This window comes from Melopsittacus undulatus, chromosome 9 (genome assembly GCF_012275295.1).
Source record: "Melopsittacus undulatus isolate bMelUnd1 chromosome 9, bMelUnd1.mat.Z, whole genome shotgun sequence".
Lineage (NCBI taxonomy): Eukaryota > Metazoa > Chordata > Aves > Psittaciformes > Psittaculidae > Melopsittacus > Melopsittacus undulatus.
In genome coordinates this window covers 3,617,731-3,636,339 of record NC_047535.1, presented here as the reverse complement: position 1 = coordinate 3,636,339, position 18,609 = coordinate 3,617,731, and the positions used below count along the sequence as shown (strand labels likewise).

Genomic DNA, 18,609 nt, shown 5'->3' with positions numbered 1-18,609 from the left:
GGTCCCTCTCTGCTTATATACTCTCTTGTTTAAACTCTCCTTTCATAAACAGAATTCTTCCCATTCAAATCTTCAGTCCTGCTTGTCCAAGGCAGTTATGCTGTTGGAAAGTATCTCTCCAGGCAGACCAGTCCATTTCTAAAGAGCATGAAGAGAAGCCAGAAACACGATATAACGACAGAAGCAATGCACACAATAAAAATACCTGGTCTTTGTGCAATAGCAGAACTCGAGGAACTCCTATCTTCCTAATGACATGCCTTCAAATCAAGATAAACAGAAGGATACTGAAGAGTGAGTGGTATAGAGAAGTATTATCTAACATGGGCAGCAGAGGTCCAATCACTCAAAGAAGAAATGCTGTTCAGGAGCCATTCCCACAACCTGCCTCTTTCTGGGAGCACTGTATTCATACAGCAGCAGGACAAGTGAGGCAAGTAACTTGCCAGCAGGTAGGTTACTAGGGTTTCTTTTCTTAAACTATCTGAAGTGTGAGTGCATAGAACACTGAATGCATCCAGCACAGTTCTTCTCAGCTTGGAACTTCGTGGCATATTGATACTTGTGCCAACACTCTTCAATGACAAGAAAACATACCTTTCCCAATGGACCATGGTGGTGTTCGGGAAAGCATGAAGGAACATGTGGTTTTCACTCTACCCACAGAGCAAGGTCCTCCAACAGTAGTACTCCCGGTGATGCATGGGGCTGATGCCAGGGTGAGGTGATCCATACTGTGCTTTTTGGAGAGCAATTTCCTTCCAGAGGAAGCAGGGTCCTGCCAGCTTGCTGCAAGGGACCAAGAGACAGCCAAGGCTGCCGTGTATGCCAGGGCTTGCAAGAGAGTGAAGGAAGCAGGTGGAATTGGTGGAGGCAGAACTGAGCTCCGAGCAGCTGGGAAGAGATTATACTTTCTTCCTGGTGTTTTTATGCCAGAGCACCAGAGCCATCTGACCTTACCTGCATTTAATGATCTTGGCTAAGGTGTCTTAAAGTCAACAGAGATCATAGGGTAGGACAATGGCTTCAAATCATCATGGCTGAGAAAACCAGCAAGCTGCTACATGCAAATAGGCAAACTAAGTATATAAGCCTACTGGATTTATAGAACAGATATTGGCACACACCAGGAAAATTTCAAGCCAAATGTATGACAGCATTCCTTACACCCCTCCCACCCATTGCCATATCCCAGCTTAACGTAAAGCCTTTTGGCTTCCAAAGGCTTATAGCTATGTTTTATTGTTTAAACAGGTCAGCAATTGCAATCATATGTTGACTCCAGGCAACACACAAACACGATGATGTGCTAATATACAGCAACACTTGGATGGAGTTTCTACAATTTTGCTGCTGTTAACAGTCATATGTATGATGGCCAGTATCTGCTAAAGCTACCTCTGAAAACTAGGAAGCCTACCAGTGTTGTGCCATTACCAAGAACTCAGCGTGAGATCAGTAAATGAGCTCTATTTTTAATACCAGTATAAACTCCATTTCTGGAAATGACTCTGGGAGGAGAACTCTCACATCCACCATACTTCTGTTTGTTTTTAAGGTTGCTCCCATCTCCAAGAAGTGTCCTTTTAACAAGAGTTGTGCTGGAATGGGATACGGATGATGGCATCATGGAAGACAGAATGGGAGAGGATCCTACAGGCATATCTGTGTGCAGCTGTCTGCAAAAAACATCTTCACCATGCTGAGACAGGAGTTGAACAGTACAAAGATTCTGGCTAGTCCCTACAACAAAGACATCCAAAACACTTGGCACTGAAGTAATTCCGTTTATTTCACACCAGGGAAGTGTGCAGCTAGGTTATGTAGATACCTTTCCAATGGATGGAATAGTTTTGCTCCAATATAAATTTCCACATACTCAGCAGTCTTCATTATCAGGTTGCGCATGGACCCACTACCATTAAACACAGAGCAAGCTGCCATTTCACCTCAGCTCCAGCATACATTGAAAGCAACCTTCCTGTAAAGCACTCACAAAATATCCCTCCCCTCATGCATAAGCTTAGCTTCCCCACAGCTAGCAGGCTTCCATAGTGATGCCCCAAATGGAGCCTGGTTCACTGTTTCCAGACAGGGAGCTTCTGCTGTTGCCTCACTGACCACAGACCTCACAAGGCATTCATCAGGTATTAACATTCCCTGTGCTTTACTCTGCAACCCAGCCGGGACAAGACCCATCATTCCTTGATTTGTTAGTGCACTGAGAACTCCGAGATGCCAGAACTCTACTGACAAATGACCTTTTTACAGCTACCACAGCTATCAAACAGTTGGACTTAACCGAATCCCAGTCTCAGCCCAGCATTAGACGGATGCATAATGTACTACTTACAGCATCACTCCTTTCTCTTGATTTTCATGCTAGCTGTTTGGTTTGCTTCATATTTTTTTCAAGTTCAGAAACCTGATTAAAGTTGTTATGGAAAAAATAAATTTATTATTCAACATACTCAATTTTCTTTTCCAAAATGGAATGAGCCTCTTCTCTTTTTTTTTTTCCCCTTGGTTTTCGCTTACAACTGGTTCCATTCAGTTGGACTGTTTTTATCTTTTCTATTTATAACCAGCACCAAAAAGAAAATTACCATGGATACAGTACATATGCAAATTAGCTAATGGAAAAATATATACATTTCACTCTGTAATGAAAAACTTAAATGATATTATTGCCATGGAGAATATATCCCTGTATTATAATAAAATATCAAGCAATAACCGACTGCTAAGATTCTTTTCCACCAACAAAAAATAGCACCATACATGAGCTAGTGAGAATCTACACTCAATAACACAATTGTGCAACTAGAAATGTACAGTACTTTAGTAACAGTACAGAGTATTGTTTACAATATGGAAATACCACCACTGTAATCAAAAGAGCATCAATCTCTTATGAACAACTAAAAGAAGTATTGTCATAGATACACTGAAACAAACAGCTTTCTTTTCACCAGTATGTAGTAACTGAGGGCAGAGCATAGCTGTAAATTCATATTAAACCTCTTATAAAATGATACAAAACAGAAGTGCAGGAGTATTGAACAGAACTGAATTTTTTTCTTATTATTAATTTTCTGGCTATTACAAAGTGGGAAGATTGTCACCATATGAACGCAATAACATGGAGCTGTGTTGTGCCATCAGTGTTTAATTAAAGATGGTTTCTGATAATAAAAACCCTAAAGGTCAATGCACACTAATCTATGGGCTGTGAGAGCAAGAGAGGTGGTTTTTTTTCAGTGCTCAGACATTTGAAAGAATTCCTTATAAATTCATGTTTCCTTAGGTAAGACCAAGAACTTGGACCCAAATGCCCTTTGAAGTCCAGGAACTAAGCATACTGGGACAGGCCACATGTCTAATTAGCCTAGTGGCCTCTTCTGGACAGTGGCAAGTAGGCAACTCCAAATGAAGGATGTCAGGGGGACCAATCTCAGCCAAACTGCTGTGATGTGGCTGTGGTGGTGGTGAGGCACTAGGGACAGTGTCACTGCAGGGTATGACAGCCTGCAAGGGGGAAAACTACAGCTGTGAATTACCAGTATAAATCAGGTCCTTTGGGCTCTGTCTGGTCTCTTGGAACTTCTTCTTTAGCAGTTCATCTACCTATTAATTTGCCTAAATGAAAATCACTGTGGTATTGCCTAAATCTTCCAGGTGACCCCTGCTAGTAACATCTTCTATTGATTACTTGCTAAGTAGTTACACAATCTCTGCACTTGGGCTAAAGGGTGGAACTAACAGAAGGAGGAGGTCTGATCCTGATTATAAGATGCCATTCAGTATAACAAAAAAAACAAGTTTGAATCATTTCCCTGATAGAGAAAATCATCTGGGGCATTGGAAAGCAGATCTGTTTGAGACAGGCACTTGAGAAAAAACTATGTGCAAATGTGCCTCTGTGCATACAGGCCAACCCTGGTATGCACGCACAATTATTTGCACTCGTAAGCACAGATGCTAATGTGAAGCCCACAAACTATTAGTCTGTTAATGAATATTAAATTCATGTGCTTGAAAAACTTAGCCTTTAATCAAATGCTAATGAGTTAATCCAGTGAGGTCCTGGATGTTGGAAGGACTGTAATAAGGAAGAAAAAGTTGCTTTAAAGATATGTTAGGTACTGAAGGTCTTTATCCCTTCTTGCATTGAAAAAAGAGACAACAGCAACAAAGACAACTTGAGGATAAGTGAGAGCTGCAATCCAGACTGGCCCAGGGCTGCGGGTAGTGGCTGGGCTTAGTTCTGCACTCATCTCCAAAGAGAAAACAGTAACAGGCAGTTCTAGAGCGAGTACAAAGCTGCAATTCATCCAAACTGCTGTTTGTATCCTGAAGAGTGGGCTGTAACTTAACCACCATTGCACAACTGGCCTTGGACCCTGGCAAGGGAAATGATACATGCTGGAGCAAGGTATGATAGGGAGACATTGGTCTTTATGACTAATGGAGGGGACAAACTGCCCTGGGCAGAGCTCCTGTTTCAAGTCTCATATGTCAGAAAGGAGTTTGGTTTAAAGTGCAGAGACATGGAAGAGAGCATTGTATATGCAGCACTTGCTAAGTGCTCTGATAGCACCAATCTGATAGCACCAAACCTGATAGCACCACCAAAGACAGGAAGCATTAAAATACAGTGAGTACAATCCTAACCTTCTAACCCTTACTGAAGGCAATGGAAGTCTTGGCTTTATGGCTTCAACAAGCTTAAGATTACACTTTGAATGTCTTGTATCCCTGACTCCTTTTGACTCAAAAGGCTACACAACCTCAGATGTATACAAGAGCCGAGATAAGAAACACTTGTTCTGCTGTTTGTGTTTCTTCACACACAGTTTGCTCCAAATCCTGTTTTTGTACCAACCCTATCCAGTTTCATGGTCCTCTTAACAAACAGCATTCAGCCTCATTATCCGACTGACTTCTGAAAACTAGAGAGAGATTAGACCAAGAAAACCTTCAGTGAGCTCTACCTGAGGAAATGATTTCTTGCTTCTCTCATCTCACGTAAACAGTTCCTGTTTAAAAATAACTATCTGCAGCTGTTAATAAGCTTCCATTTCATAAATGTCAGAGAACAAGTAGGTTTCATAAAAGAAACCGTAATATTATGGGGAAAAGAGAGAGAGGATTGTTTTTCAAACTGATAAAGAAGAGCAGTCCTGATCAGCTTCTCTAAAATACATGAATTGGAATGTTGGATATAATGGTACTGAGTTTTCTGCAGGAATTTCAGAGATGTTCATCCTCTGCTATCAGTTTTCACAAGCTTTTACAGCAAATCCTCTCTTTAAATTAAGCCTTTCATTTACATGTGTCCCTCCAAGCTCACTCCACAGTGGGATGACTGTTGGGAACTGAAAGCATCAGATGAAAGCCAAGATTAAAAGATTAAGTAATGTCTCTACCTTTGCTGAATTATTTTGCCAGAGGCCTTCCTCCATGGGGGTACCCATAACCTTAGTCAATGTAATCACTTTGCAACTCTTGTCCTTTTCTTTAATGGTAGCAAGCCATCCAGTGGCTGGTGATTTAATATATTAAAGTAAGAAGCATTAATGAAAAATGTAAGGATGTCAAAATACCATAAAAGGATTGGCTCCTTGAGATGACTCTTTCTGTTTGTTTGTTTTTAAGGTGGATGAATGGATTACTTTGGTATCCAGTCTGTAGAATTAGTTTCAAGTCTCATTAGGTATGCTTTGGAATCCACCACATTGTAGCAACTCATGAAGTTCCAGTACTCAGACCTACTAGTCCGTGATTTACATACAAATAGCTGTAATGCTCTAAGAAGTAGCACAGGTTCATTAACTCTTCTGCTGCATCTTGTTTGCATAAAAGTCTCTGCAAGTCTGGCAACAGCGCTGATACCACCGCATGTCCTGGCACAGGTTCTTCTCCCGGATCACCCTGCAGTACACTGTCCACTGGTCGCCTGTGCACTTGTACGTGAGAGCAGCTTTGGACAAGAAAAGAAAGGAGAAACCTGCAGATTAGCCAGAGAACACACTGCAGGTGTGATCAAAATCACTGCATGTGAGGGAAGAAAGGGCCAATCTTGCTGTCAGCACTGGAGATCAGATGATGTTCTTTGTACTGAAACGTCAGGCTCTTGGAAGTGTTTACTGCAAGGGTGCAGCAGGACATGACTGTGAAGCACAAGCTCCCTCACATTTTGTCTCAGTGGCAAATAGGCCTAGAGGAACAAAACCTCTAAAAGCACTGGCCTGGATTTAAGCATACAGAGACAGCACAGTCAATGGGAAGCTATGTGGTCTCAGGGAGAGTGCTGTGATAAGGCACTCTTTCAGAAGTGGCCATCACCCCCTTGATAGAAAACATTTTTGCAGAGAGGCAAAATCAAAGCAAATTTGGTGGATGTAAAGATAAATTAATAAGAAGTCAAAATAGTACATCTTGGTGGAGTAAAAACAGTAGGATTGCTATTGGGAGGGGGGAATAGACAGCAGAAACTCCCTCATACTGACAAAAGGTTTGTGCAGAGGGGAAAGCAGCAGAGACACTGTTGCTGAGTCTGTTGACAATATCATTAGTCACACATGCCTTTATAAAAAAGTAATGGTAGCAAAACTGTACATAAGATGAGAATGGACACATAAAGTGAGTGCTTTTTATAGTAGGTGATTTATATTATGGTATGTAGAATCCTTATAAATGCTGTGATCACTGGAAAACCTTCTAACCAAATATTGAGGTTGGGGAAAAATGGTCTAATTAAAGAACATCAAAAGGTGCTGACCCAGCAGCATCCTGATTCCCCTGTTCCTCATAGCTGCTGGAGGAAACCAGGAAAGGCTCTTTTCCTGTATTCAGCTGTGAGTGTCCATGCCAAGCACCATTAAACGATAGCAACAGAACTGGTAGGAATGTTTATCACTGAAGCTTTGTTCAGTTGGACAAGAAGCAAAAGTTTGAGAACATCTGATGAATTGAAGTTGCCCCAGAAAAAAAGGAACATGAAGCCAATGTAAAAAAACCTTATTGCAAGAAAAAAATTGGAGTGGAAGTGGCTATCCTAAACAGGGAGAAGGTTATTTGTGGGTCTGCCAGCAGCAGAGGGGCTTTTTGAGGTTAGATCTGCAGGGTGCCCCTCAAGCTGTGGTTCCAACCAGGCACAGAAAATGTGATGTACCTGAATAAACTATACATCTTGCAAGAACATCCAAGATAGACTGTATGAATCTGAGCGACTTCATATAATAGACACTGAGCCACAAACAAGGCCAGGACTCTAACATTTTAGATATCCAAGGTCCCTCATAGGCTGTGAAGTAAGACAGGAAGCATGCTGAGGAAGCAGCATGGGCTAGAAGGGACAGAATAATCCCCCTCTGAATGTGTCTTCACTGAGGGACACTGAACACAGATGTAAAAGTCAGTTGAGGTGAACTCCATGCTTAGATACTGAAAATGCAATACCAGGGATAAAAAGCATTCTGGAGTGGGGACAAGGCAGCATGGGGTTTGTAGACTACTGACATTTTTTTCTGTACCATGTTTTTTGGAGGTGTTTCCATTGCAGAAAACAGATCATTTTGTTTAAAGATAACCTAATCAGAGTTTTTATAAGCAAGACGAGCAAAACATTCAATAACATATCTTTCTGCTAAAGCCAAATATCCTTGTTTCTGGTTCTGGTGATTCCAAGCCTGGTTTAGAAATAAAAGCATCCCAAATTACTTGCAGATTACTTTCAGCAGGGACTTCAGCCTCCTCAGTCTTCTAAATACATGAGCTTTTATTGCTTTGTCCTAAAATATGAATTAGGATAGATTCCTTCTCTCATCATGTATTAAAGGCTTACTTCTCAAATGAAATGTTTTCCTTTCACTATGCTTTTAGTACTAAAATCTCTGCAAAGTACTTTTCTATGTTCTTAAACAAAGGAGGCTAGAAACTCCTCAGTATGACTGCATTTGCATGAATAAAATTCCCATATCCCTTTAAACATCTATTAAATTTTTTGGGAACCAGATTTCAGCTCAGAAGCTTCCAGTCCAGTCCTAGTTTAAGTGTTATTTAATACAGGACAGGGCTATTAGAAAATGGTTCTCTATTTCTTAGCAGCTCTGCTTTTTCATGTTTATTAGAGGTGTCTTAGCCTACATACTAGCTCTGTTGAGAGGGTGGAGGCTGTTCTTTCTGGTAAGCTCTTAGCAGCACTGTTTACAACCCAGCCTCTTGTACTCAAAAGTAATGTGAGGCACCAATGAGGCTGTGTCAGTGCAGCTGATGGCTTAGTTTAGCTTCATCTTACTGGTGATGATGTGTGAAATGTAAAGAAATCAGCTTGGTCCTTGGAGCCGTGGCTGAACACACAGGGCTGTGTGTATTTGGAAAAATATATTTTTATCCCCTTATAATTTGAGCAAGTATGATGTGGAAAATCATGGATTCCCACAATTCTGCATTAGGAGAAGCACTCTTAACTAGAGACATTTCTTACATACAGTGTCAAGGTGTTTTGGGAAACAGATGGTCCATCACCATATTTTCATCTCAGCCAGGTACACCAGGGAAGCAGGGAGGGTGAGGAAAAGGACAGTGACAGAAAATCAAAGGGTTCACAGAAAGAGGCTGGCTGGTTTCTTGCCTCCCTGGGCAAATTAATTCATCAAACCACATTCTTGTGGTGCAGATGAAAAGGAAATAAAAAGCCAGCAATTCTTTACTTGTCAAAGTCATGTACTTGGGGCATGGATGAATAAATTATCATACCTTACACTTGCAGGGGCAAAAGCAGGGCATGAAGTTGTTTGTGATGGAGAAAGATATGCCTGCCACCTCCCTCACCTCTGTGATCAATCAGTCACCCACCATTTGTGTGCTCCTGTTAGTCTCTAAGGTCCACTGCTTTGTGCTCCAGCTTGGGCAAAGCCTGAGGCATGGATCAATGTGTAAGAGAGGAACTATCCACATTAGACCTTTAGTCTAGAGTCTGACTGTGGGTTCTCTCCTGATTTCTGACCCTGGACCATTCTCTGAAGCCCCACTTTCATCACATTTGGCACACTGGGACCTTGGGCTTTGTCTGGTCCTTTGCAGGTGGCATCTTTCCCCCAGCATCCCCTCACTCACCAAGTCTTGGCGAGGTAATGGTGTTGACATTTATCTTCTCGTTGCAGACCTCTTGGTGGCACTGCCTGTAGGCTGCTGGCTTGGACAGGACAGGACACTCGCTGCCATGGCGCCCGGTGACTTTGTGCATACACTGGACCACGCGTGACTGGAGGCCTTTCCCACAGGTTGAGGAGCACTGGAGGAGAGAAGGCACTGAGACATGGTCCATGCAGAGTAATTACCAAACCACACGCACACATACCCCAGAAAAACCACTGCCAGAGCTGAACTGTGCAGCAGGCTGGCAGCTCACTGTGGTGCTGAGGACTCAACAACAGGGTCAATCATTCTGTCAACCCTTCATGTTGATGATGATTTTGCAGCTTCAGGGAGTGCTGTGAGCAGGGGAACTGCCCTGGAACAGTGAAGGTATCTGTTACCTTTCTGTCTGGACGTGCTCTGTGTCCGTCTACATTGATAGTCCCTGCGGATGCCCATGAGGTTCAAGCAGGCAGAGATGTAATTCCCTCCACCAGCCACACAGAGGCAAAGCTGGAAAACGTTTACTGCTTAATTACAGACAAGCAGCTTCCATCTCCCTCTCCATAAAGGACCCAATAGCACTTGATTTAAAAGCCCTCTCCAAGACTTGGATGGTCTAATAAGGCTTCCTCCACAGACAAGATAACCAGTACCAGGTACTAACAGAAGATAAACCCGAGGATTAGAGCAGAGGCAGGCAGTATACTGCATGGCCAGACCTCTGTTCCAGTAAACGAGAGAACACATCGGGTATTCAAGCATTTGCTCTCACCTATCCCTGCTAACTGTCTGGCACTTGCCTGTCCTCCTGGGGGCAATTGCAAGTTGTACTCCACAAGTTTTGGCTTCCCTTAGCCAGGAGGCCCAGCCTGTTTATATGCTCTCTTTGTTGTCATACAATTGGAGTCCCTACCTCTCTCCCTCCCTCTTCCTCTGGCCCAGTCACTTGTGATTTACAATGTCCTACTTGCACGCTGTTCAATTTTAATAAAGCAAACCCAGTGAGCACACTGAGGTGCACCAGCTGGAGTTAATAAAAGAATCTTGTATTTTAAATAAAGAAACAATGGGTTGCAGGACTTGGGTAAGATTCCTGTTTCTGCTAAAGCCACACACAAGCAAACAATGGGGGAGACGAGGTGGTGAGGGAAAACTCAGGAGATATAATTAGGATGATGTAGAAACAATCATGTTTTCTGTCATCTGCTGTTTATGAACAAAGTCAGGGCATTGGAGCTCTCTCCCTGAAAAACACCATCACCTCAGAGCTCTAATTCCTAAAACCATCATGCCAAACATTGAAGAGGCTCAAAAGATGAACACCATTGAGGTTGGACTGAAGTCCAAGAATGAAGGACGTATATGCAGTGTGGAATGCTTGTAAGACTAGGAGCCAGGGGCAAAAGAACACATGGATGCGTGTAGGCTTCCACCTCTCCCGTGTATGGGGGAAGAGTACAGCAAAGCTCTGGTCATTTTGTTCTGGAAGTCCCCCAAGAAACCCCTGCTGCTTCCCAAAGACCATCTGATACAAGAAATGTAGCTGTGTTCTGGGTGAGCTTTTACTTTCTGTGTGCATCAGTGAAAGGACTGATTAAAAATGGCCTCAGATGAACAGGACCATGTAAAGCAGAGCTGATGGAGTCCTGCAACAACCCAGTGCAGAAATACATATACACAGTGTGAACAACTTATATGTAGGTAGGAGGAGTTGTAGGATCAGTGTTGTTAAAAAAAACATAGACTTTTTACACTAACCTGCCTCTTCAGTCACACACGTTAATGGCTGCTTATTAAATGGGTTTCTTGGTTTTGCTGTACTCACCAAATTCATGTTTGCTTTGCTCTTATTTTTTTTCCCTATATTCCACCTGTTCTTTATTCCTGTTCTTTCTCACAGTGCCTTTCCCTAGGACTGTCTGATTTTCTCCATTCAGAACAATCTCTGGCTCAGATCCCTTCTGGACTTTGGCATTAAGCTATCCTGGTGTTCAGCCTACCTCTGTGTTTCCAGCTATGCAGCCCCCTCCAGGACCTGACTATTGTATTCTGAAGGCAGCAGTTGTGTTATATTAAAATTCTACATGTATTTCACAACTTCTTTTTTAATAAATAATTGGGATTTTTCCTTTACACCCTTCTTTTTATTTCAATTAGGGCTCACTCATTAGTTTACACCAGGGTTTTTTTTTGTACTTAGATTTTGAGCTATTGAATTTACATCAAAATTTGGTCACTCTATTAATTCCTCAACAAGGGTTATGGTATTTAGCACTATGCTGAATGCTGTATGCCCTAAAGCAAGCTATTCCAAAAAGCAATTGTTAAAGCTCCTTATTTAAACACCCTTCATAGCTCCTGCAGTAAGATCTAGGCATTTCACTGATCCTGGGTGTCCCTCTGCTCTTCCCCAGCACTGTGTGCCCTCTGACTTCTGTCAGTCTGAAGCCAGTCAGGCACAGGCATTACATTTGGATTTAAAGTTAGCAGTTTTTATCCTGATAATGCAACTGTTTGGTCTTTCCACTTCTCTAGTCATATGCAGCCTCTAATCCTCAGGATTTTAATGGCACTTTAGTCTTCAGGGTGCTCTACTAATCTTAATCCTCATAAAACTCTTTGCAAGGAGAGTAAACCGTACATCCATTTTACAAACAGAATAACTGTTACCACACAGGCATGAAATAATCCATCCAGGCCATAGGGTTTCTTCACATGACTGTAATAGAGTGAGTCTGAAATCTCTGTCTCTGGCTTTTGGGTACTCCCTGTGCTTATGAATGCTCTTAACAAAGCTGGGGAGAAATTCTTCCCATAAGGTGAATAATGTTTGCAGATACCACCATACAAACACTCACCTACCTTTGTCTGTGCTCCTGTCTCTGCATTTGTTAACCAGCAAGGAGGGCAAGCAATGAAACTTTTTCCACAGACATTGCCAAATCCAATCCTTAGAAAAATAACAGCAGAGTTTTTGCCCGAAGCAGTTTTATTCCTTCTCCTGGGAGACTGGGATCATCACCTATGCTATACAATTAGTTTTTCACAGCCAGGAAGAGAGATTTTAACATCTTTCTTGAACTCTTTTGGGCTTGGCAGCTAAAGGAAGGTTGGACATCTGGCTTATTTTAAGACGAAATTTGCAACTCTGTACTTGGATAGCCTCTTTCCTAGGAATTTCAATAGGAAATAGGAATAGATACAAAATACATACAAAGGGGGAATTGTTACTCATTCTGCACTATGAGAAGAGGACATAATTAAAGGAGGCATAAAAATCAAACTCCAACTGAACAGCAAATTCCCGTAAATACCTTCCCTGCTACTCTGGACAGCTAAACACATTGCTACAATGTCTCTGTTCCCAAATATTTATGGAGCAAGCAAGCAAAATCCACAGGACAATTTTCAGGGCTAGATTCACCCTGTGCCCTCTGATGCAGGACCCTCAGATGTGGACAAAAGTTACAAGTAAGGAAAGGTGCTGTGTCCTTGCAAAGAGAGGAACTTCCAGGCAGCCAAAGCTGCCAAAGAGTGAGCATTGCTCATGTGCTGCACAGGCAAAAGTACCTGGTCCAGCTTCTGCAGGGCTGGTACAGTTCCAGTGTGCAGGACATGAGGAGGTTTCAGTGCTGCACAGTGCAGACACGCTATTGGATTTAAAGTGGGTCACACACTGAGTTCTTACACTGCTGTTAACAACTGGACTTTGAAAACTGGAAAAGCCTTTTCAAGCATTGCTGTGACCATCAAGAAATGCACATTTTGATGCCATGATGGAGTACAGTGATCTGTGAACGTGGAGGATTGGTTCTGGAAGCTGGTTTGGAGCTGCGTGGGTCTCTGCCTGCCACCTGAGCTGCTATGCAAGTACTGAGAGAAAACCCACATGCAACTTGCCTACTCTGGGAAGCAGGGCTTAGACAAGTGGTGGAATAGAGATGCCTGTGTCAAACAATGAAGCATTTTTTTTTCCCTTCCACCAGGCATTCCCAGTGATATCACTATCGGAAAAATGCATATGCAGAATTCATGGCGTTTAACCACAATGCACTAAGCTGACAATGTAGCCATTGTGAACTGGAAATACACCCACATGCAAGGATCAAAGGATTGCTCAGCACTGTAAAAAAGAGGGGGTTAATGAACACTTACAAAAAGTGAACCTAATGAGAGCCCTTGTAAGTCCCGGTTCAAATACTGCTTGAGAAGGCAAAATACAAAAATGCCTCCATTCACATTCTTTGGCAGTAACATGCAAGCCAGTGGGGATATCCAGAAGGAAATAAACTCACAAATTGTCAAGGCAGCAGCTGCATTCATCAGCTTAAAGATTTACTCACTCCAACCTTAAGACCAAGCTATGATTTTTCAACTGGAATGCTATTTCCACCTTAGGATACTGAAATGAAAGCTTGAAATCTACCAAAGGTGCTGACAGATGTCTAATTGCTTTGAAAGCAAATGCCTCAGGAGAATATTAGGTATTAAAATAGAATGAATTTACAGTAAGTGCTGACGTCTGTCAGGGGCTTCATCAACTCCTGATCTACAAAAGATAGCCAGAGAAAGAGAGAGGAACAGGACTGAATGAAGCCAGGGCAGGGGCTGCTGTTGGGCTGATGGAGAAACACATATGAGAGGCAGTCCAAAGAATCCCTATGATGAAGTTTAATGGGGATGGAAGACAGGCTGTGTTCTGTTCAGGACTGAATGGGTTAATGAAAGCTTATGCCTTACCTGAGGGCTGCTGGCTAGGCAGGGTACATTCAGACCAGATATGGCCTTTAAAAATGTCACTTTTCTAACCTCTAAGAGATAGATGTTAGTCTTCAGCATGAGACTGGCTTTTTCCAGCAGAAGGCCATAGCATCCCTTCAGCTAACCCTGAATGTACTCCAATATTTAGAAAGCTAATGTGTTGGAGGGAGATGGAGTTCAAGATGACCGTTGTAACTAAGCTGATGGCAAGATGGTTTTTTTTCTGTATTCATCAGTCTGCAGTCATCTGATATTTAAAGATACTGGTTTGTCCCCAATTTGCTGAAAGTTGCTGAAGCCAAGGATAACACTATGGCTAAAGCTCCTATACGCAGAGATAGAGTCACGCTTTACTGACTTCAGAGTTCAAGTATTTCAAGGCGTTAGGGTAGGATAGAGTGTTTTTCCCCTCCGGGGTCTTATTTCTCGCCTCTATGAAAGTCAGAAGGCAAGCAAGCAAGTTCCAATAAATAACATTCTAACACAGCATCCGAGATGAATGACAAAGGTCCTATAATTGCACTGTTCCTGAGACCATAATAGTAATCATGTGTGTGTGCTCCCCACACCTTAACATCAGGCTTTTTATGAGTATCACTCATTTAAACTCTCCATTTCTAGCTGAAAAGCAGCATACAATGTGCTTTCATAAACACCAGGTCAACTTTCACCATGGCATCATGCTAAAGAAAGAAATTTCTGTCTTCTCGCTGATAAGATCTCATTAGCCCAAAGCAAAGTGTAAGCTGTTTTTCAAGCTTCCTTGTTCTTTTCTTTCTTTCCTTTCTTGTTTTTGAGCTTTTCTTCTTTTTGAACCCCAGACCTGTAAGGAGAACGTATCTGGTCTTGCTTAGAACAATCTTTCATTTGGAAAGTTTTGTGAAGTGACTGATTTGTTTAGTTTAGCCAAGAAAAAAAATGCATACTCTTCTGACTCAGTATGGGAAGAAACAATAAATTATAGCAGAAAATGCTCATGGCTGATGTGACAGTATCTTAGAAGGAAAAGAGAGAAGCAATCTTCACAAACTGCCTACAGCTGTGCTTTCAAACTGCATGACCCTAAGGAACAAGACCTGACCAGTACATCCAGCGTGTCTCACTGCATAACTAAGCTTGACTTTGCTATTTTGAAAAGCTCCATTGTGTATAGAGTTCAGAGATTAAGAGCTGAATGCATGAATATTCTTGAGTAGTGACAATGCCCCTAAGTACTTGTGCAATGCAGCCCAGGTGGATGCTAATGAGGAAATGCCATTTAATTCATTATACCAATCAGGCAGAATTTACTTCTCACAAGCTTTCAAACTGGATTTCAAGAACAGGATCCAGCAGAGATGTGAAATGATATGGTACTGCCTATAGCATGTCACCTATAGTGTGTGTGCAATGATTCGATCTGTGGCAGGTACAAAGTGGAAATACTCCATTGCTTGTTCCACCCGAAAAACTGCACGGAAACGATGCTGAAAAGCACTATGTAAAAGGCATAATCAAGCTAATTTTATGTAAACTAGACAATAATGGACGATTGTGTAACCATGGGATCACATAACTCAGGCTGACTGCTTGAGAACCAACCTGCTTCTACAGCAGTGTGTGCTGCTTATGCTAAGCAGTGTTTATGTGGGCTACATGAGCTAGACTCCCACTCTGGCTCCTGTCACAGATGTTAGTCTGAAAGAGTATCTTGAGAACTGAAGCTCCCCTGAACACGTATTTCAGCTATTCACCAATTAATGATCAATGCAACCTAAATGCTATTTATTTAAAAAAGTAATTAAACAAAGGACTCTATTAGGATTACTTAACCCCCAGCAAGAGGCTGCTCATCTCCATCATCTCCATCCTGCCTGAGCATTCTCTAGAGCTACTCAGCCTTGGAATGTGTGAAGCTTAACTCACTGCATTTCACCTTTTTGCACAGTCAAAGAGTGATCACCAGCAGGCTGAGACTAATTGTTCTTCAAAGACATTCTGGAAGATCATCACCTGAATGCCCCTGTAGTCATTATAAATCTCAAAAGGCTATTGGAAAGGCAGCAAAATTATAGCAGTTCCTGCTAGTAATAATGTTGTGTGCTCTAAGGATTCAAGCGGTAAAAACCTCTTTAGATGAGTAGCACAAATTTTAGATGGTGAATTACCTGCTCGTGTATTTACAAACATGATCCTAGCCACTGAAACATCTCAAAGGAATGCAGAGAAATTGAATGCCAATATTTGAACAGACTTGTCTTTCATGCTTTCATCTTTTTCACGTTAAAAAAAGAGAGGAAACCAGTAAGGATGGAATTCCATTTCCAATCCACTGATCTTGGTGGGAGGCTTTAATTCTCCATCACTAAAATAAAATTAATAAATGCACTAAATGGATGAGGCTATTAAATAAAAAATGTCAAAAAGGAGAAGTTATTCTTCCAATTAACAGGATCACTGGAGGCTGTATTGGAACATGAGACAATAATAGTGGGACAGAACGTGTCACTTCACACAAAACGCTGATTAATATGGTCTTTTTGTAGCAAATTCTCCTTTACTATGGAACCATCAAAACAATTTGTCCTATGGATGTTCCCAGAAACTCCAGCAGAGATGAGCTGTGCAAGTTGTTGTGCAAACAAGTAGCAGTCATTGCCTCAAAGGCATGAGCAGGACTTGGTTTCTGTAGCTTACAGTCCATAGGGCAGTGACATGGCCAGCCCGCACTGGTGTCTCTTCACTTTCCACGCCTAGCTTTCCAACTACAGCTGCATCAACTGGCCTGGCAGCTAGCCCAAGTCTAGGTAGAGGCTCAACCTTGTTTTAATGCCATTATGACATTTACACCTCTGACCATAGCTAAAGGCATTTCACAACGTGAGAATCAAAGAATTAAAGAGATGGGATTCAAGGGATGTTTTGAGATAAGCTGTTGCACAAACAGCTGTGGTTTGCATTTCAGTGACCATGTCCAGAGGAACAAACCATGGGGAACCACAACTACTAATACAACTTAGAGCAGTAGTTAGGGTTAGGACACTGATGCTCTGGCTCTTGGTCATGCCCAAAACCAGAGTAGCAGAGAGTTCGAACACTCAAGCTTGTTGTGTCCATTGCTGTCACATCCAGCTCTATCATCTTCTGGAGAACAACTGATTTGCATCAGTGAGGCCTGTAGATAATTTCCAGTGTCAGTTTCTAGCTGTGGTGCTGAACGCACACGAGGAGCCATAAATCAGGGAGTTGTTTGCTGAGCCAAGGTGTGTAAGCAGCAGGAAAGGGTCTGTCAGCCGTGATGTGTGACTGCAGCATTCAGTGACCATCCTTCCTGCAGAGCTTTTTCTCAGTTCCACACGGAAAGTTATTTTCTCCAAGGTAGGAGAAGATGAACTTAGTTATGACCTTTATGAAGAATTAACAAGTTGTCCATAGTTTATCATAAACAGATGGTGGGTCAAGCCATGAGTTTGTAATGAATGTTAGAACAAAGGACAGTTTGCTTCTATGTTTATAACAGCTTTGAATATCCCTCTCAAACCACAGCTGTCCTTGATTTACTTTTCTTACCATGTAATGTGAATTAATCATTAAAAGTGAGGCATATAGAGGATTTTGCTGATGTTCCCAAACATTTGGAACTTGGAAAACATGCTTCCTGGCACTGGGAGATTGTAAATTTTGAGACAAAAAAAGCAAAACCAAAAGCCCTAAACCAAAACCCAATCCCAATGTGTTTGTTGGTGTACTGCAAGGCCAGGGGGTTTATCTCTTGGAGTATACAATCTACTGCAATACTGCCAAAACAATTAATTTGCAATTACAAAATCCTTGTTACCACCCACTGTGATGAATGACTGCTGCTCTCCAGTATGAAACACCGCAATGTCTGGCACAAACCCAGCATTTTTCATATAGGAAATTAGACCTTTTTTTTTCCTGCCTATTGTTAATATTCTCCTGGGATGAGAACCCACAGCCAGCATTTCACAGGCTGAGCAAAATACTATAAAGAAATTGGCAAGTATTGATGTCCAGGGAGGGCAGGTGGCTATAGGTAATTTTTCAGACGTGCTTTATCACTACTGACACTATTTGCAGCATGAACATTGTCCAACATAACACTGTGCCAAGCTGACCCTTAGCAGTGCTTTCCAGTTTTTGAAGCATACAATCTTTCTCAACCCAGTGAATGTTGTGCCAGGTGGTTATAGGAGACATAAAGTGGTAGAGAAAGATTTCTCCTCTACTTCCTCTCCTCATTGAAGCCCAGCTTGACATGTCCTATATTTCTGTTTCCACCCGAGAGCATGAATCTGTGATGTTTCCTACACAAGACCCAAAGATCTCACACAGCCTGCCCAGTCAGATTCTGATCTGCATGGCACTGGCATGTGCCTGCACTAATTTAAGTGGCTGAATTAATCTGGATTTACACTAATGTAAGAGAGACTGATATCTAACACACTGTGCTGAGAGATCCTTGGCTTGTGGCCAGTGGATTATAGGGAAGAATGAAAGACAGTTACCCTGGATTTACATTGGGTTATCTGAGATTAATATAGGCCTTAGTATTTACAGAGCACCTACTGTAACTGCAAAGAAAAAATATGGCAAAGCCAATCTATTACAAGGCTCCTATGTATCTTTCCTCTTCTAAAACTCTTTTCATTGGGCTATGTAATATAATAGGTTAATGAGCTAAATTGTTGCCTGAGGGAC

The 18,609-nt window shown here is 42.0% G+C and overlaps 1 protein-coding gene across 2 annotated transcripts in view; it reads right to left on the bottom strand.

Moving 5' to 3' along the window:
* Positions 1–1,774: 1,774 nt before the first annotated feature.
* Positions 1,775–18,609, bottom strand: part of ADAMTS17 (ADAM metallopeptidase with thrombospondin type 1 motif 17) — a 172,125-nt gene continuing 155,290 nt past the window's right edge. For both annotated transcript variants that reach the window (XM_034066234.1, XM_034066235.1), the window contains 2 exons: positions 9,124–9,301; positions 1,775–5,983 (listed from right to left, as the gene is read on the bottom strand). In XM_034066234.1, coding sequence (XP_033922125.1) covers positions 5,832–5,983; positions 9,124–9,301 — 330 coding nt within the window. In that variant the 3' untranslated portion in view covers positions 1,775–5,831. The remainder of the gene's footprint in view (positions 5,984–9,123; positions 9,302–18,609) is intronic.